A 27,600-nucleotide genomic window follows, 5' to 3' on the forward strand; every position below is an offset into this window, starting at 1 on the left:
AATTTCCTTGTCACAATGTCTGACTGGCAAGTAAAAGAATTATAACTGGGGAGTACTTTTGGTTTGAAAAGTAGCATTATTTTTAATTATGTTTTTTTCTTCTCAAGTCCACTATGCGTTCCAGTGTTATGTCAAAATTTAAAAAAAAGAAACTTGTCCACTTCTGAGAATGAACAGATAATACTATTATGAATCCTCATTTATTTCTGTTATAAGTCCTCATTTATTTCTATTACGAATCCTCATTTATTTCACATCAAATACTGCCAATGTCATTAACTTAGGAATTTTTTGGCAGATCTGAATTCTGTTTTCCCTTTCTCAGTTGATGTTGTTACAAAAAATAAATAAATAAATAAATAAATAAATAAGACATTTTCCTCCAGCTTGTCAAGACATGTTCCAAGAACTCCATGTCCCAAGGCATGTCCCATAATCCAGTAAATAAAAAAGCACAGCACAGAGCCTGGATGTAAACAATATGTTATGTATGAGGTTGAACTTTAGAATGACAAACAGTTCACTAGGTGCATGGAAATAGTGTATTGTTGTTTTATAGTCACACATAATCTGACACAATTTTCATAGTAACTTTTTTTTATGTAGAACTGAACAGTAATCTGATTGTCCAGCTTGTTATAAGTTTTAAGATTTCAGTTATTTTCCCATCTCCCAGTTTGTACTTCTCACTTTTTTAACACAATAGAAAAAGAAAAATCTCACATTGTCATAAAGTGAGAATATATAAAGGAAACTACATTAGATTAGTTTAAAATACCTTGTTTCAATCACTGAGTATTTCACTTGGATTGTGGATCTTTTAAATATTTCCAGGTTTTAAACTCCTTGCACTGTAGAATAGAGACATTCATTTTTTAAAATTGTCAAAGCAAAATGTTTACACAAGTTCTTTTGTAACAGTTGTTGTTGTTGTTGTTGTTTTCCAAGGTAATAAATTTGACACAGCAGATACACTCTTCGTGGTGGAAATTTATTCCAACCAAAATGGAAAAAAATAATGTAATTCACTTCATATACTATGGAATTCGATAGTTCTAGGCCTGATCTTAAGTGGCACATATATCTACTTGATGATCATGTAGATTTGATTTTAGTAAATTGAAATAATGGGAAAGACAACAGTGATCTTAGAGATGTTCCTGCAATCTCCACTCTTAAGTGAATAGTTAAGTATGCCTGATCTACCATTCATTCTGGCTTGACCAAAATGAGAAGCTTACCAAAAGATGAAGTAACTAACTGACTTACCAGCTGACATCAGAAGGAGTAGTTTATCTTGTCACAAATCCCTGAAAGGAAGGTAGAGGACATTTCTAGTTTTTATTAGTAACAGGAAAAAAACTGTGTTTTTTTGTTGTTGTTGTTGTTGTTGTTATTGTTGTTGTTGTTCTTAGGAACTATAATTTGCAGTTCTTCCCTGTTTAAGAAACAGCTGTTCAGCTGTACCTCTTCTTCCGTCATTCAGTGTTTTGCTAGAGGGTCTTGTAGATCTCATAACCACTTCAGAAACAGAGGTAGCAGAGTTCAGTTCAAAGGAGAAACTTCATGTTTTGAAGCCTGCTTGAATCTTATCTAAGCTATCCAGGTTTCCCAACTCTTAAATTTGCTGTAGAGAGCTCACAGAAATACTCTTTTCTTCTCCGTGTCAAACTGTTCTTTCTCATTTGACAAACGTTCGTGGTTATGTGGGTAAGCTTCCAGTATTTTAAAAATGAGAAATATTGAATAAAATATGGGTACGTCTCATTATAAGCAGAACTCATTAAAATTCAAAAAGGAAAGGAAAATATATTTCCAATATTTTTCAAGTACAGAAGTTTGAGCAAAAAGTGCATAAAAGTACCTATACATTAATTAAATATTCTCATGTGCATCTTTTTCTTTATTTCCATGTAAATTAGTACTCGTTTTTTCCGGATATTTCTTGACATATGTTTGTCTCTACACAGCACTACTAAAGGAGAACATCCCCTGCACATGCAGGCAGGGTCTCTTTGTCTGAACCAAACAGACTAATCTACATTGTAAATTTCCATATCCTTGCCCCAAAAACGTAAGCATAACTTCCACAGCACACTCATGACTTGCCAGTACTTGCTAAAAGCTAGGTATTAGGACCAGTTCTAAGTAATAGGTTTCATCCTACCCTGTTTTTCTGAATCTTATAGGCTTCAAAGAATAATTTTCAATAAACTTAAGGGAACTTATAAATAGGCAGTGTAATCGAAGATGTGCTGGTTCTGAAGCTTTTCTACAGGTAGTCCAATATCTGTTTTTCCCCCTGCTTTGTGTTCTTTCTATATTCTGCAGGTGATCAGTTTGAAGTAGATTAACAAGTAGAAGTAGATTAACAAGTCTATTATCAGGGAGGAGGCATCAGTCAAACAAAGGAAATGAGGTATTGGATGTCAATATGCGAAATCTGACTATCAAGGTAAAGCTCTTAATGCTTCTAGAAGCATTATGAATTATACTGAATTAAGGATAAGGTCATACAATCAGCTCCATCTCAGATCAGTTTCTCTAAGTCTATGCATCTATTTGCCTTCAAGGTACAAAGAGCAAGCTGCAAAAGCCACCCTTCACACAGTACTTTTCCTTTCCTTCTCTTCAGATGCCTTTGGGAACAAGTTGTATTAGTGAGGATGCTTTCCCACAAGCTGAAAACTTGGGGCCTGAATCAGAAGAGTAGTTGGATATATTCTTGACCCAAGCATTAAACAAATACAAGCCCAGAAAACATACAATTCTATATTTAAAGAAGGTGTTAAAGGTAACTGATCTCAGTCATAAACTTGAAAAAATGCATTAATGTCTGGTTCAAATGGTGAGCCTATCTTTTTTTCCACTTGTATTTCATAATTCCTGTTATATCTCTGTTATGGCTCTTGTCTAGTACTGTGTTAAGTATTATAAAATAAATAAATAAATAATCTGAAAATGGTACTGCATTTTTTTGCCAATATATTTCTTAATATAAGACAGACAATTCCCATTAAGTGATATTATGCTTCAGTTCTTAGTTTTAAAATTTTCATTTAAATTTTCATTTTAAATGCTATTAGAAGGGGAGAAAATAATATCCTATTACCTGGTGTCTTTTTCTTTTCCTTTTAATTAAAAGTATCGTAACTGTATATCACAAATTTCAGTGGTGCAATTATTTTTCCTATACTTTCCACACAAAGCACCAATTGAAAAAAAAAAAAAGTATTTTACATACTGCACTATTATCTCCTGCACAGGGCCATTATTGCGACTATGTTGAAGCGCTGATAACAATAGCAAAAATTGCTTTCATAACAGTTATGGAGCAAGCTTTGGCAGTGATATAAACAGCAGGAAATTCTCCATGAGCCGAAGTTAATAGCTGAAAACAGGTTTATGAAGTATACCTTGTTGAGCCATCCAGATACATTTACTGAAATGCTTAGCTCTCTATGTTGAGATTACAGTTTCAGCTCTTCATAAAATCTATTCAAACTGAGTTTGGTTATATATTAAACATCTTCCAGTGGTAGCACCTGTAAACTGAGTGGCTCTATTGCTTTGTACATTGTAAAATCTAGGGAGAAATGTCATCATATGTGGGGCCTTATTTGTATTTACTGAGATCCATATCTTATTATCATCTTAATACAATACACATTATAGTCAAGTGCAAAAGGTACATGGTGTCTCTATTAGCTATTTTGCTAACAAATTAACTTTTGCTATCTTTTTGTTTGTTTGTGTGTTTGTTTGCCCTAATGTTTTGCCAATGTTGTGTACAACTCACTGAGGGGTCTGTCTACTCATAACTGCATCAATGTGGCCCCTGCCATGGGGGTCATTTACATCACATTCATGTTTCAGCTCCTGAATTAGAAAAATATTTCTAGTCTCAGAGGAGCTAGATGGATAATCAGAAGTTTCTTTACATATGCAGGGAAGAAGGGAAAGGCTTCTAACACAGAGGTTCAACAGCCCCCTGAGGACAAAGAGAAGTAGCAGCAGTAGGGAGGAAGGAGTCTGTCAGAGAAGTGGGAGTCTTTCTCCATCCCCAGCTGTCCATATTGTTTTCTCTTCCCACGAAGACCCCTTGGATACTCTGAAATCCCAGTCTCCAAATACAGAAGGCAACTCCTTCAGGGCAATAAGCTTTGGGGTTTGGAGCTGAGTGAGGACTGTGGATTTGCCTGGAAAAAAAATAAAGGAAGAATTGACTTCAATTACCTAGTAAAGAAGGCAGTGCACACAGTGGAAAATAAACACAGAAGGAAGAATTTAGAATTTAGAAGTAAGAATATAGAATATTGCTCTATTTCTTAGAGCAATATGAGCTCTCTCCCTGCTCCCAGCTAAGTGCCTGATACACTAGCACTGTGGGATTTCCTTTTGTCTTTTTACAGCATTGTCTGTGCCAACAGCCATTGCCTGGGCTGGCAGAGGACAAGGCCAGCTTACACTCTGTAAGAGAGGCAATTGTACTCATTCATGTTTTTAAATGTTGCTAATTACAAACCAGAGAGATCAGAGATGAGTCATCACAACTTTTATTCACAGCCACCTTTCCTGCTTCAGCTTTCTTAGTACTTAACAATAAAAGATAAATTTCATCCTAGGCTGTCCTCTTAGCAAGGCAGCCTGTAAAGCTGCTGAGGAAAAAAAGCCTTCTCCATCCCTCATCTATAACCAATGTCCCTGATTCAACCTCAGGCTTACAGTGAAATCAGCTAGAAACATCTGCCACTTCAAGTGAGCTGAAATGTCTTACTACTACTCTCTGAGACCATTAGCAGGACAGATCTCCAGGAAAGATAAAAATCCCTATTCCAAGCTGGCAACCACTTCATGAATATCCCATCATAAAAAAAAAAAAAGAGTGGATATTGTTCCACAGTCATCTGCTTTGCAGACTTTAATTACTGTCTAAATTTTCTATTAATATTTGCAAATATGTTGGGTGACCAAGCAGATTCAACAAAAATATTTCAGAAACAGGGGTAAAAGGCTTCCTAGATTTGCTTGCCCAGAAAAAAAAAAAAAAATAGGGTTTTTTAAATGAATGGGTTAAGGGGAAAAGGAAGGAAAAATCAGTTTTCCTACCACCCAGAGATATCCCACTCAGGTAAGGAATTCACATTAATGTTCTTTCCAACTTGGTGAATTTAGACTGATTTGCACTAGTAGAAGATTAAGGTCACAGTTTATTTGGTTGTGTTTTGAACTTTTCTTTTTTTTTTTTAATATTCCAAGAGAAATATTTCCTGAAGCATCTAAGACACAATAAAAAGAAAAGAACCTTCATAAAGGAAAAGAGAACAAGAAATGGAGTGGAAGAATAGTAAGAATTTCTTAAATCTTTTATTTCATTCTGAGCAAACTTGAAATAGATCAGTGTGTAGTGGGATAGGTAAATTTAATAGCTATGCATTTAGATCAATCTAAATTCAGCTAGTCTAATATAACAGGTTCCATGCAGTGATTTTTTTTTCATGCTTGAGTGTATTTTACTTATAAAAAGTTACCTTAAATAAAAACAAACAAACAACAAACAAACAAAATGTACTAATTATAAATTACAGGTTACTTTAAAGAGTCTATGTAGGATCCAGCCATGCTTTCAGTTTACAGCCGTCAGTTCTTTACCAATGCACATAATATAAATTTGACCTGCCAGAAGGGCTGTTTCTGCACATCCTGCTTTATTCACTTCAAGCAAAATCCAGCAATTTAATCCAAATATTTGAACTACTTAATCTAATATGAATTGATTTAGCTTGAGATAGCTGGGGAGAAGTCTTCCAGACTACTTTACTGGGCATATACATATAAAATTGTGAGCCTCTTTCGCGTACAAAACACATTTTCCAGTGGCATAGTCATAGCTGGAAGATAATTTACGTCTACTGCCTAGTGAGACTACTTAAATAACTGTGAAGTTAGAGACATAACAATTTCCTGAAATCCACTTGACTTTTGGATGTTTCTCTGATGTAAAACTTCAAACAGATGTAAGACATGCTCGCTGCCCCCTGTCATAAGACTTTCCACTGTCTCTGGAGTGGTTTTGTTTGTCAGGGAGCCTTATAAGCTACAGGGCCATCTAAATTTGGAAAGATGTTTAGGGATTATCTTCTCTCTAAAAATGTTGCACTTAGTGTCATTAAAAGTAGTAGCTGTTACCAGCAGAAGTCACTAGGAATGAACCACTTAACCACACTTTTCAACTTTTTACTTGTGCGTTGAACTGCATTTTGTGTAGCCAATTTTTCTCTACAGCTAAACCATTTTCCCTTTCTGAAAAAAAGCACACACACGCACATTAACAATAAAGCCAAAAATCTACACTCATTGAGAAGAAACACGGAAGCGTTCACACACATTGCTGTCAAATGCAGTGGAACCTCAGATTTCTCTAATTAATTAATAATTTCCTTCATGGATTTCACCTTTCTGAAACACCCAAATTTTAAATTAGTTATTTGCAAGTAGTTCAGAGTGTGATGTGTTAGTTCGTTAACCTGTTGAATATGAACACAGACTTTTCTGCATCAATATGAAGACATTGGTGAAAGAGTAGAGAAGGCTTATAAGCCCCAGTTATGATGAGAACAGTGTAAGCACTGTGAGTAGAATCAACACTGGGTAATGAGTTTAAAGTAGTTTTTTATTCCATTTCAACAGAACTGTTAATGAGATCTAGTTCTGGCATATCTGTAAATAACCTCTCCATAAAGAGTTGAATCATAGAAACACTTAAATGGGTGACATGTTGCCACTGTATATATTATCTGGTTCTTGTAAAAGAAAGTCTATCTATCTGACTTAAGAAAGTCAAGTAATGTGCCTGTCTTACTGGTGGTTCATGTTTTTTGTGTATAACATCAAGGACAGTACTGAAATTTTCCATGTTGCAAATAATATGATCAATCTAAATATTTGTGTAAAAGATTATGCAGAAAGAGATAATGCAGAACCTATCTACTTGTGAGCTAGTGAAAGCTTTATGTCTCAGAAGATGACACCATGTTCTCACTCAAGCTATGAACAGACTGAGCTAACTTATTTCTCTCGTCATTAGGTAAGGTCCTTTGCCTGAAGATGAGAGAATGATATTCAACTTTTCTATAAGCCCTAAGATGATGGATACATTTTCAAAAGCTTTTAGAAAGAAGATTCTCAGCTACTTCTGACAGCATTAGATGAGTTCCCCATGTGTGGAGATGTCTCTCCTCTTCCCTGTCTGTACTTCAAAATCCAACATCCCCATCAGTGTCATCTCAAATGAGAAGTTATGTGGACACACGGTTTTTCATTATGAGTAAAACACACTGATTATTTTTTTTCTGTATATACCTCAAAGCTTTTGCCTTGTGATCACAAGCAGGTATATTGATTGTTACTGTGGCAGATTTGAGCAAAATAACAAAAAAAAATTCTTCACTTGATACAAGGTTCAAGGTTTTTACTAACTTCAAAACCTACAGAAATTCCAGTATTACTAATTACTAATTACACAGGCATAATTAAAATGAAATTGTACTATGAACAGCAAGAAGTCTGTAGAACCATTCTGGTTTTCACAGAATCACAGAATGGTTGAGGTTGGAAGGGACCACTAGAGATAATCTTGTCCAACTCCCCTGGCAAGCAGGGTCACCTAGCGCACATTGCACAGGATTGCATCCAGGCAGGTTTTGAATATCTCCAGAGAAGGAGACTCCACAACCTGTGGGCAACCTGTTCCAGTGTTCTATCACCCTTACAGTAAAGAAGTGCCCCTGCATATTCAGCCAGAACTTCCTCTGTTTCAGTTTATGTCCATTGCCTCTCGTCCAGTTGCTGGGCACCACTGAAAAGAGTTTGGCCCACCCTCTTGACACCCTCCCTTCAGATATTTGTATACATTGATAACATCCCCTCTCAGTATTCTCTTCTACAAGCTAAACTGGCCCAATTTTCCCAGTTAACTTTTCTCTCCCCATTTATACAGCACCTCCTGACATTTTCCTCCATGGCGGGTGGTATGCGAAGTTCAGCTACTTCTGAAATGACTGGTCAACTATTTCCATGTGCTCAAGCCCAGCTGGAGAACTGTGAGCAAACGACAAAATGCTCCTGCAGCAGATTTTTTCCCATAAGACACTATTATGAGTTTTTAACCCTTTCCAGTATAGTCTGTCCCCACTCTAAATTCCAGTAAAAATTCTTGTTTGTTCGCTGTCAGGAAAAATAAATAAATAAATCAAAACTGAATTCATTCTTGTAAATTCTTGCCTTATGTTACATTGTGTTTGTAACCGTGATTCAAATGAGACTGTTACTAAGGTTAAGTTTCATTCAGCAGAGCTAAAAGAAGATAGAAAGCAGAGAAAGGAGAGACAAACATATTTTTTAAATTACTGAAAATGTTGCAGGAAGCATACAAGACAAAAACAAGCATACAACTGAAAAGGAAAACAAGAAAACAAAATTCTATTACGGACTATATACACACTCTACATATGCTCCATTCACAGAGGGCCACAACTGAGACTTTGCCATTTGAGAGATACTTAAAAAGTTATTTATATAGACACTAGCACTATAGGGGATTTATACTGCAGCTGCAGTAGAAGCCAGAAGTAAATGCTAATACTGATGCAGTCACCAGTGTCACTTCTTCTCTGTTGAGAGAAAAATATAAAAATGAGGTGGAGGAAGTCAATGAAAGTTTAGTTAATGAAACAGCTTCTCAGTATGGAACAAAACATTTTTGTGACAAAATTAAAAAGACTGAAAAGTAATGTCTCAATAAAACCTAAATATTTTTAAAATATTTTCCATTCTCTAAGATTTATAAACCCAAAATATTACTCCTCTGGGGAAAAAAAAAATATATATATATATATATAAATAATTTATATATAATAATATAATAATATTTAATAATTTATATATAAAAATAAAAAATGGGAAACTTTCATTAACTTAATTCTTCCAATTTTTAATGCCTTCCGGTCCAATTTTTCAAATTCATGAGAAAGAGAAAGAGAATGAACGATGAAAGCTTTTTGTATGAAAAAATAATACATTCTTGGAAAATGTTTGTAAAATATTTTGCTTATGAGAAAAAATACTGTTTTCAATAAACTTTTCCAACTTGAAATAAGAACATGAAAGTAAAATACATTTTCCTTTAATTTTTCTGACAGAATGATCATTTGTCCTCCCATGGCTGAGTATCCTGAGATGAAATATCTTCTGCCTGTCTTTTTCTTACAGCAGCCAGCTTTGTCTGAAATTGCTTTATTCCAGAAGTTGAGTTTATGCAAATGACATGACACTGAACAATTCTGACAGTAAATTTGATACTTTGTCAGTGTCACACTATCAAACCACATTAATATGCTGAATACTGCTATAAAGTCTGCTTTTTAGTGCCATGTAACTTTGAAAACATGCCTGGTTCTCCTCTTAGAATTATCAGACTATCTCTCAAGCTGGAGAAAATATGTTTACAAGATTAAAAAAAAAAATATATCAGCATTTCAGATAAAGAGAACTTTAATTTGTTTTGAAGTATAACTGTAGAAACTCTTTTTTATTTGAGTTTTCTTTAAATGGCTGATACTGAGGCATGGAATATATGTATAATTAAATATATTTTGAAAAACTGAGTGAAGGTAAAAATTATGTGTTTTTTGAAAAGTAAATATTTTTTGTGGATGGTGAGTGTTGTTTCTTAGTTTGAGTTGGGTTGGGTTGGGCTTTGTTTGTTGTTTTGGTTTGTGGTGTTTTGTTTTTTTTTTTGTTTGTTTTTGAGGAGGAAAGGATAGCAGAAGAGGAAAATTGGTTGAGGAGAAGGAAGTAAATCCTCAGTTCTGTTAGAGTTAAATTCATTGCAAAGAATTAGGAGCAGAAGGAGAGACTTGCACTTTCTGTATTCTGTAGAGACTGCTGGGAGTTAGAATCATCTTCAGCACAGAAGTAGATCTCCCTTGGGAACTTCAATTTGCAGCCTGTCACAGTGACCCACCAAGAATTGCTAGAGCACTGTATGGGCTCCTCACGGGTCAAGCCACAGCCAGGGACTGTAAAAAATACCAAAAAGGCTTAAATAATAATAATAATAGTAATAGTAATAGTAATAATAATAATAATAATAAACATTTACAGTAAGAAACTGGGGAGTTTCACTATATACACAAGAGAAATAAAAAAAAGCACATCATTTCACTGCAATGAACTGTAAGAGATCTATTATGCTTTGATGCTTAAGAAAAAGAATTTTGAGCTTAATTATCAAGACCATGCTGAAAATGCTAGCTTAATCCTCCACAGAAATCAACATGACAAATAAAAACACCATAAAAACTCCTTTATGCCACTAAATAAATCTGTATTTTTAAATTGTAGATAATTCTTGTTGCCCTCCCCCTCCCCCCCTCAAAAAAAAATATTGATAAGAAGCTGTGTAGACTCAAATTTCCCAGTTTAGAAACTGATGGTGGAAAAAATAATATGATTAAAATCTATAAAATCATAAAACTATAGTGAATGCAAAGAAAGAAGTAGTCACTTTTCTTCACGATAAAAGCAAGGAAACCTATTAAAATTAATATCTAGTAAGCTGATACCTAACAGAGAAAGCAGTTTTCCATTCAACCTACAATAGGGTGGAATATAGAAGAAGTAAAATATACATATTCTCAATGACAATAATGGTTAACATAGGGAATTAAATATCCTTTTTGATTCATATTTTTGAACTGATTAATATATAGTTGGGAGACTACTGAAAGAATATCTCTGTTTTATTCTTTGGGGTTTATAATCTTCATTTGGCATCTGCTATTTTTGCAGATGGACACTGAAATAGACAGGATTAGAAGAGTCTTTTTCCTACATTTACTGTTTTCTCTGTATATTTTTGCATGGTCTGCTGCAAAATATGAAGAAAAGCAAACAACAAAAAAAAAAGACATGCTGTTCAGACCTTTCTTTCTTCTTTGTGTGATTCTCCCGAACTTTTATTATTTTAGTTTCATGAACAAATTTTTAAGTTCTTGAGCACAAACATCTGTAACAAAATCTGTTCTAAAAAATTCTCCTAAAACATTTGTGGCTTCTCTATAGAGTAAATTTAACAAGTTCTTTCCAAAGAATAATCACCTACATTTCATGACAAAAAGTCATCTTGAGCCTGCCATCATTCAGGATTCATTAGTTTCTTGAAGTTCATGCAGTCTACTAGGATTATGATTGCATTTGTGTCTAGCATACTGTCTGAGATCTGCTACAAGATGAATGTGTGTATTTAAGGAAATAAACAATGGGAGTATATTCATTTGTGATTTTGCACTTCACAGTCATATCCTCTTTCAGACTATACTGTTTTGATGTTTATTGCACTTTCACTCACAATATTAGAGACCCCATTATTTCTGACCTGCCATGAGATAGGCTCCTCAGCTCATACAAGGACAATACCCAGATGCTACTCAGGTTCTGCAATAAATAAGGTTGCTTACTGCTCCAAGGCTACTTTGCCCTTCATCTCAAGGTAGCTGATTAGGCAAGGACACCACCAAGTTGACCCAGACATACTGGTGCCATCAGCAGTTCCATCAGCACCTTCTTGGGATCTCTAAATCATTCTGTGTGGAGACGTCAAGCATTATGGGCAAAAAAGTGTTCTGCTTGTCTAGCTGAGGACATACCAAATATAAAACCATCTTATAGATAGGATGGAAGAGTACTAGGAAGGGCAAGCAAGTGAATCCTAACAAACTGGAGAGTTAATGACAGGGTGGTCATAGACAAAGTCAATGTATTCTTAAGTATAGCAATATTCTCAGCAAATTTTTAAGATTTGCTTATGGGTTTGGGGCGAATTTTGAAATTCCACTTCTGAAATTATTTATTCTTCAGCAACCAAGTTTCAAAGAGGAACATTTGTTTATTTTATATGATTTAATCAAATTGTGGATTTTTCTTGTCCAACATAGAACTTCCACATACAAATCAACATGTGTAAGAGAAGGGAGCGTTACCACAGCTTCTCAGCCAGCCTTAAAAGCATAACAAAATACTTTGATGCCTGGGGTACAATCTTTTCCTTCCAGCTCTTCTGCAGCTGTTTTTTATATTGACAAGCATTTTTGTACACTTTTATAAGTAAAAAAAAAAAAAAAAAAAAAAAAGAAAAGATGTGAGTAAAGCTCAGTATTTGCTGTTATATTTAAAGGGTTTTCTTGAGTGCCATCATAACATTAGACCTCTAGATAATAAGCCAAACTCCAGTCAACAGAGAAAGATAAAACAACTTCACCAGTGAGACAGTCATTCCAGAACTGTGTGCATTTTAATATTTTGTTCTATTCTCTTAAGCACTGATAGCTGCTCCCTGTCAAAAACAGGATAACAAAAGAGAGGAATTACTGACTCAACTTGCTATGGCAGCTCCTGTGTTCCTAACCCAGTTTGCCCTGCTTTTTCTCATCAAGGGAGACTTCTGATGCCAGTACCATTGAGTTTTCTCCCAGAATTTCTCCATATCAACATACTGGTAAATGGCAGACTTTTCAAGCTGTCTGTTTTTGTCTCACTTAAAGGTATGGGATATATCCACATCCCTTCCTACATTCTTCTTTCATAATGGACAAAACTCTGTTACTGATTCCATTATGCTAATATCAGCTGTCTCTGTTCCTTCACTGTTATATATGCAGGATTGCAGCATTATCTTATTCTTATATATTCTGTATGCATGCTACTTTATGAAATCTAAAATATTGTATAATAAGGAATCTGAACCTTTAGAGTTCTGTAAAGACAGTAAGAATTTTTAAATCATTTTTGTCTTTGCAATTTCTCAATATTCATCAATGGAACAGGTAGTTACTTACACAACATTCTTTTTTGCATTACATATTTTATAGGTTCTGAGGCGTGATAAAAAATCAGCTGACTGATCAATCTTTTATATTTATTTGCACTGAACTGTCTTTTTTATCTATTATTCTTGCAATGTTCTTTACCTTTATTTATCTACCTTCTGCTTTATTATTTACTGTTACAATTCTATTTCAATCTCAAACACTTTTTGTTTTTGTCTCCTGATAGTTTAGAACCAGCCATCAATTCTTTTCATAATCTTTTACAAGGTGGAAATCACAGGCTGAGTTACCAAGATGCAATCAGTTGAAAATGCATGACTCTCCACATCTTAATCTTCAGAAAGGTTATCACAATCCTTCAGTTCCTGCAAAGTGTATTTCTAGTGTTTTGAAAATGCTTTCCTAGAAGGTTTTCTGGCAGTACCACTGCAAGTATTACAGAATACACAGTTGTTTTTGACACATTATATACTCATCTCCTATAATTTCTTTAGAATAAAAACATGTTTTTTCTATATTCAGTTCTGTTCTGTTTTATTTACTTCTTTACACTGAAATGAGAGGAGGCATGAAGGACTTTTCTTTCTAGTATCGTTTTCTCTGTGATTGCTTTACTTTCAAGACACCAATAGGCCAGCATTTTGGACCTTATTCTTGTGGGCCTTTTACAAAACATCTGTAGTGATTTTCTTTAGACATCTGACTCGCTTATGTTATATGCTTAGATGTGATTTTTCAGTTGTACTTTTTGCTTTTGAATTAAAATTCAGTAAAAATATATTATTTCTTCTTTAGCTTTCATGTTATGAAAAAGCCAAAATGCTTTGGCTCAGACTTTTCTATGTGTTTCTGATGGACAAGGAAGTCATTTGGTTCTCTAGAAGAAAGAATCTTTCTGTGCTCTCTCAGTGATACTCTTCTGTCTTTCTTCAGTGATGGTCATTTCTTATTCATTCATGTTAACACATGTAGACTTCTTCCCTTATTTTGTTTACCCATCAGTTTTATGATTGGTAGCACTTCAGCTTCCTGTTAAAAATTAACAAATGGATGCCCTATGATGTCAAACTGTTGTTGCTTTCCACTGTAAAGTCAGTTAAGTGCAAATCAATAGGACTGCTCTAGTCCATACATTTTTTTTAACTTTTTATTATTATTATTATTATTATTATTCTCTTCTCTGTGTTTATATTGTTTTTCAAAATATTAATTTCATAAAAGACAACCCTGGCAGGTGCTAGTCATCACAGTCCATTGATAAGAAAGTACTGTGTGAGAGTGTGAGGTTTGTATGTGTTGATAGGAATCCAGCTGTATAATTCAGCAACATTAAGAATGCAGTTGACACAATTGTTTAGTAAATACCTCAAATCTTTATTTTTTTTATTATTTTTTTTCCCCAGGAGTATGAACCATTTAATGCATAGAACTAGACTAAGAGAGCCCATTTGGATGTCATTCCAGACCTTCTTTTCCCTGTACCTTTCTCTATATAGAGATCATATAGAACCCCAATGTTTCTGAGCTCTGCAATGCCACACTATCATTTAAGATCACTTTGGGACAAGGTTTCTGTGGTTTCCAAGATAAAAAAGAACTATTATTCTGCCTCCTTTCTCCACTACTCACAAAAAAAAGTCCAGCTATGGACAGAAGGCCCTGAGGAGACTGCCGTGGCCTCACTTTTCAGTCTGGATCTTCAAAGAGGAATTATGCACTGAGCCATTCATGCAACGTTTTCACTGGTCAATTTTCATGACAACACCAAAAAAATGACAAACAGCATCAGCTGGTATTCATAGCAGGTTAATACAGCTATGAGCATTTACAGTTAATAGCTAACACTTAACCTTCTTATGGTTTCTTATTCATGTATTAAAAAAAAAAAATGTCAGACATTTCTGTGTTACGTGGAAAAACTCCACTGTGCTTGCATGTGCATGCAGAATAATGAACTTTTCAGCTGGTACAACCAGGTGCTAAATCCCCAAAGTGCTGAATGTCTTTAACATTAGAAGTTGGTAGCTCTACTCACACATATTGATGAGTTCCTCATGAACAAGGACGTACTGCCACAGGCAATCTCCCAGAGGTTTGCAGTGGCTGTTTGGGGGTATATCAGTGTTGTCAATAAACCAATGTATCAGAGGTTTCACTGCAGTAGCTAAGCTTGAGATAAGTGTACTAAATCTTTTTCATATAAATGAGAAAAGTGATTTTTTTAGGTATATTTTAGTGTTAAATGTGAAAGTTATAATTTGTACAATAAGATTCACAAAATCTCTTCTTGTGGATATTTTTTTTTAGAAAAAACACATTACATTAATTTCAATGGGACTAGTGGGCCCATAAATTCCAAAATATCAACACAAACTTGCCGCATACAACAAAGTTAAATGTTTCAAGGCTTTGACTGCAAGAACCTTAGTTCACTTATCTCTGTGAAGAAAATACTAGAAAATCAATGCCAAAATTTGGAATTGTATGTATTGAGATAAAAACAATGAAGGATGGTTTAATTAAAATGGAGGAGGTCTTCATGACAGAATTTTTCAAGCTCGTTGCATCATTCAGTTTGAATCTCTTACTTTATCAAGAGTTTGATTTTTCATGAAGGTTAGTCTTGTTGAAATTTGAAGGGTTCTGTAAGAAAATGGCAGGAATGTTCCCAATTCTGACACAAATTTTAAGACATCATAACATTAGAGTTGGAAAAATTACCATTCTTTCTGACAGTCCTCAGGTAGAAGACAGGGAAACATTCAGTCAAGAGGTTTTGAGGTGACAAGTCTATACCAACAGCTTTTGCTCTGTGTCCTGACTGTCTTCCCAAGTCTGAAAATTGCATGTGTCTGGGCTGTCAGAGTTCCTCCTTTCCATTACAATAACAACTATTGTTTTAAGGTATCAAGGTTACCATAGAAGACAAACACAAGGATTTTAGAAGCCTTATTAATAACCATATATTGCACATAGATACAGCAGAACATAACAAGCTATAACATGTTTTTGTACCTCACAACAGAGAGGTTTCTTTCTCACTGCAGATAATATATCTCTTTAATAACTATTATTTAGTATTTTGAGACATTAAGAGTTTAGCATATAAAATTGAAGTAGATGAATGTGAAAAGAGGTTTGAGTTTCACAAAGTCTGAATGGCAATCAGGTATACATCACAATGAAGCTACACTAAATTATTAACTGCAACAATATACTCAATTCAACTTGCTAAATGTAGGTAGGTCATGTCCCATATTTTGCCAAAAGGGATGGTAAGTTTAAGTGATGGAAGTCCTGCTATTTCCTCCAAGAAAGGCCAGCTTGAAAGCAGCACTCCAAGCTGAAGAATAATGTAAAATGAATAAACTTCATGGTCTCTTTTTAGCTTCTGCTCCCTGGACAACACATCCTTCCGCAGAGATGTGTTGAGTAATAAATAAAAGTGCACTACCCCAACCCCCACTGTGGGTTATTTTACCTGTACAAAATTTCGTTGAGTAATAAATAATCCAAGGTTGAGTCAAGGTCCACAAACAGGATCTTCTCAGTCATGCTGTGTTCACGTTTGCAGAGGCACCATCTTAAAGGGACTGAAGACAGTTGGGTAACAAGCTTCAGAGTTTCCTATCATTTCATTTGCACAATAGATTTAATATTGATCCTCTGCATTACTGTAGGGAGTTCGTAAACAGAAATTATTCACCAAGAAGCAATAAAAGGCAAAGAAAGCCATCCTTTTCCAGAATCCTTCTGCAGCTTTCTAAAAGTTACTCTCATGTTGTTTTATGGGCAGTAAAATCTTTAACACTCCATTGTTTCACAGATTGCTCTTTAGGTTTAAGCATGAGCTCATAACAATGAAATATTTAACAACAAAGTGTTTGTTAATGGACTAACTCTGTGGTAGGCCTGAAGCTTGGTGCATATCTAATGAGAGAACCTACTTGTGTGACACTCATATAGTCATAAAGGGAGAGAAGAATCTTTTCAGTATGTCTTCTACATGCTGACCTGCTACAAGGGCAGTGCATTTATACAAAAGAATTTCTTAATATGAATTCTATGTATTTGTATAGTGGGTTTCTTTTAATTGGGAAATTCACTTTCTTTCCTCTTTTAAATTTTTTAAGTTCTTTGTTTTGTGGGATAGTATAGACTAAGAAAAAACTAGACTAGGCTGGTAACCTATTAGCACAGTTGTTCTAGTGGTAGTTGGATAATGTTGGCACCTTTCTGGATGATCTAATATTTTACTATATTTTATTTTATTACACCATAGCTAATATTTACATGACTGTTTTACTTTAGGAAACATCTGTCAAAGAGGTTATCAAAGATTCTGCCAACAATTAAAGTTTAACCCTGTTACAATTTGTCCTGGTTTCAGCTAGGATAGAGTTAATCTTCCTCCTAGTAGCTGGTAGGGTGCTATGTTTTGGATTTAGGATGAGAATAATGTTGATAACACTCTGATGTTTTAATTGTTGTAGAGCAGTGCTTACACTAAGCCAAGGACTTTTGTAGCTTCTCACACCACCCTGCCAGCAAGGAGGCTAGGGGTGCAGCAGGAGCTGGGAGGGGACAGACCCAGGACAGCTGACCCAAACTGGCCAAAGGGGTATTCCATACCATCTGACGTCATGCTAAACAATATATAGGGGTGGCTAGGTGGGGTGGGAGGACCGGCTGCTTGGGGATAGGCTGGGCATCAGTCAGCAGGTGGTGAGGAATTGCATTGTGCATCACTTTTTTTGTACATGTCATTAGTAGTAGTACTATTATCATTATTTTTTTTTTCTCTGTCCTAATAAACTGTCTCTATCTCAACCCACAGGCTTCATTTTTCTGATTCTCTTTCCCCATCCCAGAGAGGGAGGGGGGGAGGGTGTGGTGCTTAGCTGCCGGCTGGGTTAAACCACAACACATTATTTTGGGAAAACAAATTATTTCAATCTCCTGCTTTCTGTAATGTTATATTTTCACATTTTTAGCCCTGTGCTTGCAAAGTAAATCTCAAATTCATGACTTCATTATAGGAACATGATACTAATTTCTTCTTGTACTGCTTATGACACAGATGGAAAAATGAAGAAGAGTAGGAAAATACATGCCAAAACCTATGTACCTTGTCTACACAACTTTCAGCTGCTATCTAATAGCTTAAAATACTCAGAAAGATTTAAGGTAACCATTTTAGATATAAATACCAAAAAGATGTTTCCTGTGTGTGTGAATAATAATCCCCCAACCTTTATTTCCTATTTCCTCTAATCTAAAGTTTTCCATTTGCTTAATTCAACCAGAGGCATACACTAATTTTAGTAGATCACTTTGCTCGGAAGTATTTTAAAAGTTAAAGAACCTCAAATAAAAATAAAATAAAATAAAATAAAATAAAATAAAATAAAATAAAATAAAATAAAATAAAATAAAATAAAAACACAGAAGGACTTTTCCTTTTTCCTTTGTTCAATAAAAATACATTATTCATATTCATGTGGCAGTCTTCTCTGACGTTGCAGACACTTGAGCTACAATACTAAAAGCATACTGCAAAACATGTTCTACATAATGTTAACTGCTTTCACTATCAATGTAAATCTAGTATTAATAAAGATCAGATGCTGAACTTACATTAGTTAGAATTAAGAAGGCATTTACTCCCCACCTGAGCACTGTGAAGTGAAATATATTCTTCCAAACCATGGCCGTTCCTAGATTGAAGTTATGTCTCATTTTCCTAGATTCCATTTTAACTTCCTATTTTCCTGTATATATCATCTTTTGGTATATATGGTTTGTAGATAACAATAACAGATCATAGAATGCCATACTATTAGCTGACATTTAGAAAAGCAATACTATTAAATGATATTCTGTGAATGCTGTGAAGCAATGTTGTTGTGGAGGAAATGCTCTGAAGAATATTTTTTTCCATCCCTTTTAACTTGTTCTCTCCAGGACTTAGAAAATGCAAGTATGAAATAGGTAAAATAATTTCCCCTATCTGTTAAAAATGTGAGAAGAAGCACTTCTTTACATTTTGAAATGCAAGGTTTTCTAAAAGTGCACAGTGTTACCATATATGGACATTATCTAGAGTTAATTTCACTGATGCACATATCGCTAAATGGGGCTACAATACATTATTTCTGATCTTCCATGTGTATAGAGACTTCTGAATGAAATGGAGTTATCCAGGTTTTACATTGGAACCTAATATAAACTTCATCTTATGTTTTAAATATGTCTGCTATTGAAAATTTAAGGAAATTACATGGTTTGAATGATTCCAACAGGCAATTTATTTATATATTAAAAAGAAGAAGAAGAAGAAGAAGAAGAGGAAGAAGAAGAAGAAGAAGAAGAGGAAGAAGAAGAAGAAGAAGAAGAGGAAGAAGAAGAAGAAGAAGAAGAAGAAGAAGAAGAAGAAGAAGAAGAAGAAAGAAGGAGGAGGAGAAGGAGAAGGAGAAAGAGAAGGAGAAGGAGAAGGAGAAGGAGAAGGAGAAGGAGAAGGAGAAGGAGAAGGAGAAGGAGAAGGAGAAGGAGAAGGAGAAGGAGAAGGAGAAGGAGAAGGAGAAGGAGAAGGAGGAGAAGGAGAAGGAGAAGGAGAAGGAGAAGGAGAAGGAGAAGGAGAAGGAGAAGGAGAAGGAGAAGGAGAAGGAGAAGGAGAAGGAGAAGGAGAAGGAGAAGGAGAAGGAGAAGGAGAAGGAGAAGGAGAAGGAGAAGGAGAAAGAAGGAGAAGGAGGAGGAGGAGGAGAAGGAGAAGGAGAAGGAGAAGGAGAAGGAGAAGGAGAAGGAGAAAGAAGGAGAAGGAGAAGGAGAAGGAGAAGGAGAAGGAGAAGGAGAAGGAGAAGGAGAAGGAGAAGGAGAAGGAGAAGGAGAAGGAGAAGGAGAAGGAGAAGGAGAAGGAGAAGGAGAAGGAGAAGGAGAAGGAGAAGGAGAAGGAGAAGGAGAAGGAGAAGGAGAAGGAGAAGGAGAAGGAGAAGGAGAAGGAGAAGGAGAAGGAGAAGGAGAAGGAGAAGGAGAAGGAGAAGGAGAAGGAGAAGGAGAAGGAGGAGAAGGAGAAGGAGAAGGAGAAGAAGGAGAAGGAGAAGGAGAAGGAGAAGGAGAAGGAGAAGGAGAAGGAGAAGGAGAAGGAGAAGGAGAAGGAGAAGGAGAAGGAGAAGGAGAAGGAGAAGGAGAAGGAGAAGGAGAAGGAGAAGGAGAAGGAGAAAGAAGGAGAAGGAGAAGGAGAAGGAGAAGGAGAAGGAGAAGGAGAAGGTGAAGGAGAAGGAGAAGGAGAAGGAGAAGGAGGAGAAGGAGAAGGAGAAGGAGAAGGAGAAGGAGAAGGAGAAGGAGAAGGAGAAGGAGAAGGAGAAGGAGAAGGAGAAGGAGAAGGAGAAGGAGAAGGAGAAGGAGAAGGAGAAGGAGAAGGAGAAGGAGAAGGAGAAGGAGAAGGAGAAGGAGAAGGAGAAGGAGAAAGAAGGAGAAGGAGAAGAAGGAGAAGGAGAAGGAGAAGGAGAAGGAGAAGGAGAAGGAGAAGGAGAAGGAGAAGGAGAAGGAGAAGGAGAAGGAGAAGGAGAAGGAGAAGGAGAAGGAGAAGGAGAAGGAGAAGGAGAAGGAGAAGGAGAAGGAGAAGGAGAAGGAGAAGGAGAAGGAGAAGGAGAAGGAGAAGGAGAAGGAGAAGGAGAAGGAGAAGGAGAAGGAGAAGGAGAAGGAGAAGGAGAAGGAGAAGGAGAAGGAGAAGGAGAAAAGTGACGTGAATTCTTCATACAGATTCTGTCTTTGGCACATGTAATATAAAATTGTGCATTTATGTAAAATTTTAGAGTTTTATAATATTTAGTCTTTTCAGACATCCTTTCTTGTCTCAATAAACCTTTCAACATTTTAAACCTGCAAAATAACTGTTAACTTTCTCTAAGATATAAAGATCTCAGTTGTTAAGTAAAATCAATGTTGTATGTTGATAAAAACTATTAATTTCTGTATCAATAGGAGCTCTGCTAGGGCAGGAGACTGTTGATCACTGGCAAAAACACCACAGACCTCAGTGCAAACAGGTTTTTTTTTTCTGTTTCTCAGAGAAGATATGTATTCATTGGGCGTACCTGTGCTATAATTTTTTTGTTCAGTTCTAATTCAGCTTTTGAAGCAAATCTGACCAATTTTCCAAATGTGCTTTGATTCATATCAAGGACCAGCAGTCTTTAGCATGCAAACTGGCATCTTTTGGATGAAAGTAAAATGGAAGATGCTCTCTAGAAGAGTATCTAATGCTCTCTAACCACTCTCAGGCATTCAATCCATGAGACCAGTCTAGTGACCATCTGAAGTAATAATCCTAAATGTTTACGGTGTGAATGTCACCTCCTTAGTGCCATCTGTTTTTCTGCAGATACAGTCTTGTTGATGTAGACATCATGATACTTCTATCCTTTTTTAGTGCATTTGCTTCCATGGTCTGAGCAGATTTAAACATATGCCAAATATCTCTGTTCTGTCATGTTTAGGAATTGTTGATTGGCAGAAACCAGACACACACACACAAAATAAAAAGCTTTTCTTGGTCACTTTGATACTTTGATACTTCGGAAAGTAAAAAGCAATAACAGTGGGACAAATAGGAACATTCCTTTCTAACTTACATCAAAATCTTATAAATTGTCTAGATAACAAAAACATGTTTTCACACATTCTTCTTATTCTAATATATTCTAATATTCTAATATATTCTAATATATGTCACCTAAGCCAATTCCACAGTCCTCCTTCTCCTAGTCCTTGTATGTATCACACTAGCCTCTGTCATTCCAGTTAATACAATTCACCTTCTTATTGTTGTATTACCTTTGTCTTGTGGTTCTTTTCCAAATTTTGGAGGGTGTAGAGTTCCCATATGCACTTTCTTGTAGACTACAGTCATCTGTGGCTTCTTCTGCATGTGTGAGTTTCTTTGTAACTCAATGTACTTTTCTACTGATCATGACTCCTCCTCATAGTAATTACACAATAACAAACAATGTTCTCCCTCGTAACTGGAGACTTGCAAAACAACATATCTTTTCTGTTCATAACTGGGGAAAAAAAATATTAATAATTATATTTGTTTTAAGTTGGGGCTTTAAATTGGCAATATCAATGCCGATATTATGATAGAAATTACTCAGAATAAACATACATATCAGGCTCATTTTCAGTGTTATTTATCTGTTACAAAAACTTGATAAATCATCTCATTATTCTGCTTGGTCAACATATTTGCCATAAATCTGTGTCATACTGGCTATTCCACAATCAAATAAAGAAAATAAACTTCCATTTTTTTCCCCAATGTTGCAAGTGAGATAGTGTAACTATGGAACTATTTTTTTTATATATATTTTATATTTATTTGAGAACAGGTGAGCAATTACTTATTAAAATAAAAAGACACATTTTGATAAGATGTAATTGCAGCTGTGATTTGAAGAGAGGGCACAGGATGCTTTGCATAAATTAGTGGGAAAAGGGAAATCTAATCCAATGATCCAAGTTCCTCCAATCTGCTCAGGGCAACTTAAAGGAGATATTATTTGTTGTTTCTATTGAAAAGATAATTTGTTCCTAATATCTAAACAAATTTCTTATAAGTATTTCACTTCCTCTAAGAAACTTGCCTTTCCTAGATACAGTGGAACAGATCCTTCTCAAGGGTTGTACAAACAATGAACTTGTATTAGCAAATTCTAAATGCTCATAAAAAGTTCAGACAGACATTCATATATTCTCAGTCTGCCTGAAATGAATTTCTGTTTCTTTTGGGAATGCGATTTTCAATCATTCATGCACATTTTCAAGATTATCTAGTTTTGCTCTTCACAGGCTGTGAACCAGGCTGATGGAATCAGTGCATTTGGCTCATCGTAGGTAGCCGTAGAGCATGAGTATCTGCTGAAGACTGGAGAGCACAAGCAGATTTTCTCTGTTACACTATTTACCATGGACAGAGGAAAAACCATAATACTTCTAGCAGGTTAACACTTACCAGATAAAACTGGAGAAAATGAGGAATGCAAGTCATGAACCAAGAAAAAAGGACTTGAAATTGGAGTTCAAATTTGGCTGTGATTAAGTATGGACAAGAAATCACCCTTGTAAACCTCATTAAATAAGGTTTCATAGTATGCTGACATGGAAAAAATTATCGCACACACTGAAGGTGTAACTGAGTTTACAGCTTCAAATAGGCTCTTCTCAGTGAAGTCGTAGTGGAGAAGCTCACTGCAAAAGCTCATTTTCTTTGGAAGTAACTATTTCAGCTCTGGTTGTGAACTGCAATAGCCCTATCTGGATTCATCCATTTTGCACAAGCAAGATGAATGCTGAAAACATTTCCAAAACATGGAAACAGATCAAATTAGCTGTCTCTCTTCCTTTTCAGCCCTCAGGGGCTCTACCAGTCTTTGTATATTAGAAAATGAGAACCTGTGAAACTGCTGACAGAGCACCAGAAGATTTCCTGAGACAGTGCAGGAAAAAAATGGACTTTAAACTCAGTACAGGAATAATTTTTCATTTCTTTCCTTACTCATACACTCACAGAGAAAAATGTTCTTACTTCACTATGGAGGCATTAAATGTAAATAAGTAAATATGTGCTTGTGGACCATCCCATGTTGTACCATCATGACAAGCATGGGCTGTTTTTCATTGTTCATAGGCTGTGAATACTTCTTGTTTCACTGCTCATTCTTTTATACATTCACATAAGCAGGAGAGAGAAGTAAAAAGGATTTCCTCTAGAAACCTTCAGATTTTATGTATTCCTTGAGAATTATTTAGAGATAACCACAGCTGTTAATGGAACTTTCTTTGTTTCCTAAGCAAATGATCACCCCAATCCATAATTCCATATACTCCATATGCATGATTTCACATTAGTTAGTTTGCAGGAATAGATCCTTTAGACAATTGTAAGCAAAAGCTTTTTCTACTTAATTAGGAAGCCCCCCCCCACTCCACCCCCAACCCCCAACCCCCCTGTCCCACACACACAAAAACAGAAAAAAGAAAACAGGAGGTAGTCCTCCAGGAAAAACTAATTTCAGAAGTCAAGGGAACTGTTTAAGTGGCGTGATTATAGTGCTGCTGAATACCAGGAAAGTCACAATTTCAGTGCCGTAAATATTCCTTTGGTGCCACAAATACATTTTTAAAAAATGTTTACCCGATAGCAAGGCAGTTTGTTATCTCCTTTTTAAAAAGGTTCTATTTCTCTGTGGAAAATTTTGAAAAGCTTTTGTTGTGGTTTAACCCGGCTGGCAGCTAAACACCACACAGCCGTTCGCTCACCCTCCCCCCTCCCTCTCTGGGATGGGGGAGAGAAACGGGAAAGTGAAGCCGGTGAGTTGAGATAAAGACAGTTTATTAAGACAGGAATATAATAATATAAGGAATATAAGGAATATAAGAATAACAATAATAATAATAATAGTGATAATGATAATAGTATTAACAATAATAATGTGTAAGAAAACAAGTGATGCACAATGCAATTGCTCACCACCCGCTGACCGATGCCCAGCCTATTCCCGAGCAGCCGGCCCCCCCACCCCGGCCAGCCACCCCTATATATTGTTTAGCATGACGTCAGATGGTATGGAATACCCCTTTGGCCAGTTTGGGTCAGCTGTCCTGGGTCTGTCCCCTCCCAGCTCCTGCTGCACCCCCAGCCTGCTCGCTGGCAGGACAGAGCAAGAAGCTGAAAAGTCCTTGGCCTGGTGTAAACACTGCTCTGCAACAATTAAAACATCAGCATGTTATCAGCGCTCTTCTCATCCTAATCCAAAACATAGCACCCTACCAGCTACTATGAGCTACTTAACTCTGTCCTAACTGGAACCAGGACAGCTTTGTATTTCAAAACAGGTCTGCTTTCATATTATATTTGTTGCCAAACTATTTTAATAGGGCAGTAGGTAGGAATAATGTATAATTAATACAAAAATATTTTATTTATCTAACCTTATTCTATATACCTAATATATCGGCATAGCTATCTTACTAGAATATTTTGCTTTGAACTTTCAGGAAATGCCCTCTTTAAGATTCAGCATATAACTTCCAGACTCAAAAATTTGCACATGGTGTTTATAGAAACAAAATGCATTATGATTTCATTACATTGTCTTGATACCCAATTATTCTGTTTCTTAAGTGATATAAGTATCTTAATAACTCTCCAATCAGCCATAATGACTAGCATGTCTTACTTTTGTGAACTATGTGTAGGGCACATCTGCGAAATTCTGACAAGATTTCACCAAGATTTCAAAGGAAAATTTCTATTTATATTTACATGTTGAGACAAAGCTCTTCTCACTTTCTCTCATCCCATTAGTTGGACTAGTGGAAAGGGAATGAGGTGAAGCATATTTTATTTAACAAGCAGCAGCAAGGACTTCTCTCTCCACCAGAGCAGCACTGAGAGTAGGTGTCTCCTCTGTGCCCTCAAAAATGAAGACTGGCACCCACCTCCTGTTGCTGCTTAGTGTTCCCACTGTGCACCACAAATATGCATTCCCGGCTGTGCTGGACTCTGAATATGCTAGTGACAGCCCCTGTAAACCCACCACCTCCCCCGCACCCCCCCCCCCCCCCCCCCCGAGGGTGGGCCCACATGGGGCACCTGTCTCCAAGACTCTCTGCTAATTCAGGCAGAAGCTTCTGTTGCTCTCAGGCAACCTCTGCTTTCAAAGGGCTAATAGTGGGATGAGGCTGGCCAGCAGAAAGGAATTTGCTTAAAACTGAGAGCTGATATTCCAGCTGAAGATTACCATGACTGCAGAAACTGAAATGAAAGTCCAACACAGGCCTGTTGGATCCATGCCCAAATCCAACTTCAGTTATGGGATCTGATCAATTTACTGCAAAACTAAATCATTACGCCAGTGATTGCAATCAGTCATCTGTAGGTACATAGACCACAGCGTTAAAAATAATTTTACTTTAAAAGATGATTTTTCAAATACCTTTAACTCAGCCAAATCAAAGCTAATTTACAGTACGATTAGGCCATCCACTTACCCCTGAGTGAGGACCACTGTATTCATTCTAAATTTCCCATTTCGAACTTAATCTTTTACAGCTCTAGGACTGTTCAGGGAAAGGTCAGTCACAGCAGTTCTTTTCTAAACAAGAAAAAAAAAAAAAAAAAAACTCTTATAAATGCTTTTGTGCCCCAGAATCTCTGACCAGCATTTTCTACCACTTTGCAGCAAATTTATCAGTATACTAGTGTTGGAGTGGAAGGTTTTGTCCACAAAAATAAATATTTCTCAGGGGTGTGACAATCTGACATGTAGGGTGTTACTGAAAATAAATCTAGCTACAGAGGCCACAGATGACCCACTAAATTTTGTCCATCTTATCACATGCAAATCATTGTGGATACCTGCATGAAAAAGTTTTGTTTGCCACAGTCAGCATCCAGACGTACTAACTTTTTTCAAATTTATTATAAGTGCTTATTATATATTTGTTTTTGTAACATTACCAGAGAAACAAACCAGGACGTAATAAAACAAAGAAACAAAATTTCAGTTACAATGAATATACAGGTAGAATACATTTTGGATCCCTACCAACATTTTATAATACAAATTATATATATATAAATATGGAAAATAAGAGGAAAAATGAAAAGAAAAAAAAAAGTGTACTATGTGAAGAATGTAACCATGAATCATATTTTCTCAGAAAACCTTGCCAGAATAACATATGGCCTTTCACAAATGTGTATACTTAAGATAAGGACTTTTATCTGCATCAGGAACATCTCTTTCACTATTAAAATTTCATTAAGTTTAAGCCTAATAAGCAAACTAATAACTATATATTTCCATTAGCACCTTCTAGATACATGGAATTCTGTTTTTTTATTAAGTCTAGGGAGATAGAAGAAATTCTCTGCTTCTTTGTAAGACACAGGCCACACTCATTGTCAACTCTGACATCTATAGACCAAAATTTAGAGTTTGAAATAACATTAGGCAGGGCTTAGCATTATTTTGAATATCAGAAACTTTTATTTTGACACTTACATCTACATTAAGAAACACCTTACTAGACTTCAACTTTAGAAATGCTAGTCAATATTTATGATTAGTGTCAGCATTTCTGCAGTATACATATGTAGTATACATATATCCTACAGAGATGTACCCAGGAACCACTGGTAAATCAGGAACATAAGCTCAGCAGGAGAGGAAGCAGTACTTTCTGTCAAAATAATGTACCTTCCACTACATTCTCCTTTTCAAGTATTTTGAAAAGCAGTTATTTAGGACTTTGCAGCATTTGCCAAAACTCCTTAGACATTTTGGTTTCTGTGTCCCTAACCTCACCCCAGACTGAGGGTAAACTGTAATATCATTTCTTAAATTAGGCTGACATACAATACTATATTGTTTCTAGCCACTACTGACACAAAATAAATAAATAAATAAATGAAAAAAGAAAAAAAAAAATCAACCACTTAACCACTTTGCAGTTTCAATACAGAGATATCAATATTGAATGCATTATTGGCCTATGCTATGCCCAGGGTTTGTGGTCTAACAGGGTTTGTGGTGAAGCCTGTAATACCCTGAGGCTGATGGGCACTTCTGCTGGTCTTGTGCCGCCCTTCTTTGCTATGCCTCAGTGAGGCCCACAGAATAAAACTGTCTTTGCTATTATAGTGTGT

General features: G+C 35.9%; 1 protein-coding gene across 2 annotated transcripts; it reads right to left on the reverse strand.

Annotated features, from left to right (window-relative positions):
- Window positions 1–528: 528 nt before the first annotated feature.
- LOC308194383 (uncharacterized protein) lies at window positions 529–25,488 on the reverse strand. Of its 2 annotated transcripts, XM_080590278.1 has the most exons (6): window positions 24,418–24,437; window positions 21,723–21,949; window positions 16,369–16,480; window positions 14,923–14,990; window positions 9,922–10,079; window positions 529–4,199 (listed from the first exon to the last, which is right to left on the reverse strand). In XM_080590278.1, exons 2-6 carry the CDS (start codon window positions 21,814–21,816, stop codon window positions 4,149–4,151), a joined length of 483 nt encoding a protein of 160 aa, XP_080446404.1. In that variant the 5' UTR covers window positions 21,817–21,949; window positions 24,418–24,437; the 3' UTR covers window positions 529–4,148. The 2 variants fall into 2 exon arrangements, 1 of the variants encoding a protein (XP_080446404.1); XR_013950487.1 differs by lacking the exons at window positions 529–4,199; window positions 14,923–14,990 and having other exon boundaries at window positions 9,735–10,079; window positions 21,723–25,488.
- Window positions 25,489–27,600: the final 2,112 nt, after the last annotated feature.

Source organism: Anser brachyrhynchus (assembly GCF_964034855.1).
Source record: "Anser brachyrhynchus genome assembly, chromosome: 1".
Lineage (NCBI taxonomy): Eukaryota > Metazoa > Chordata > Aves > Anseriformes > Anatidae > Anser > Anser brachyrhynchus.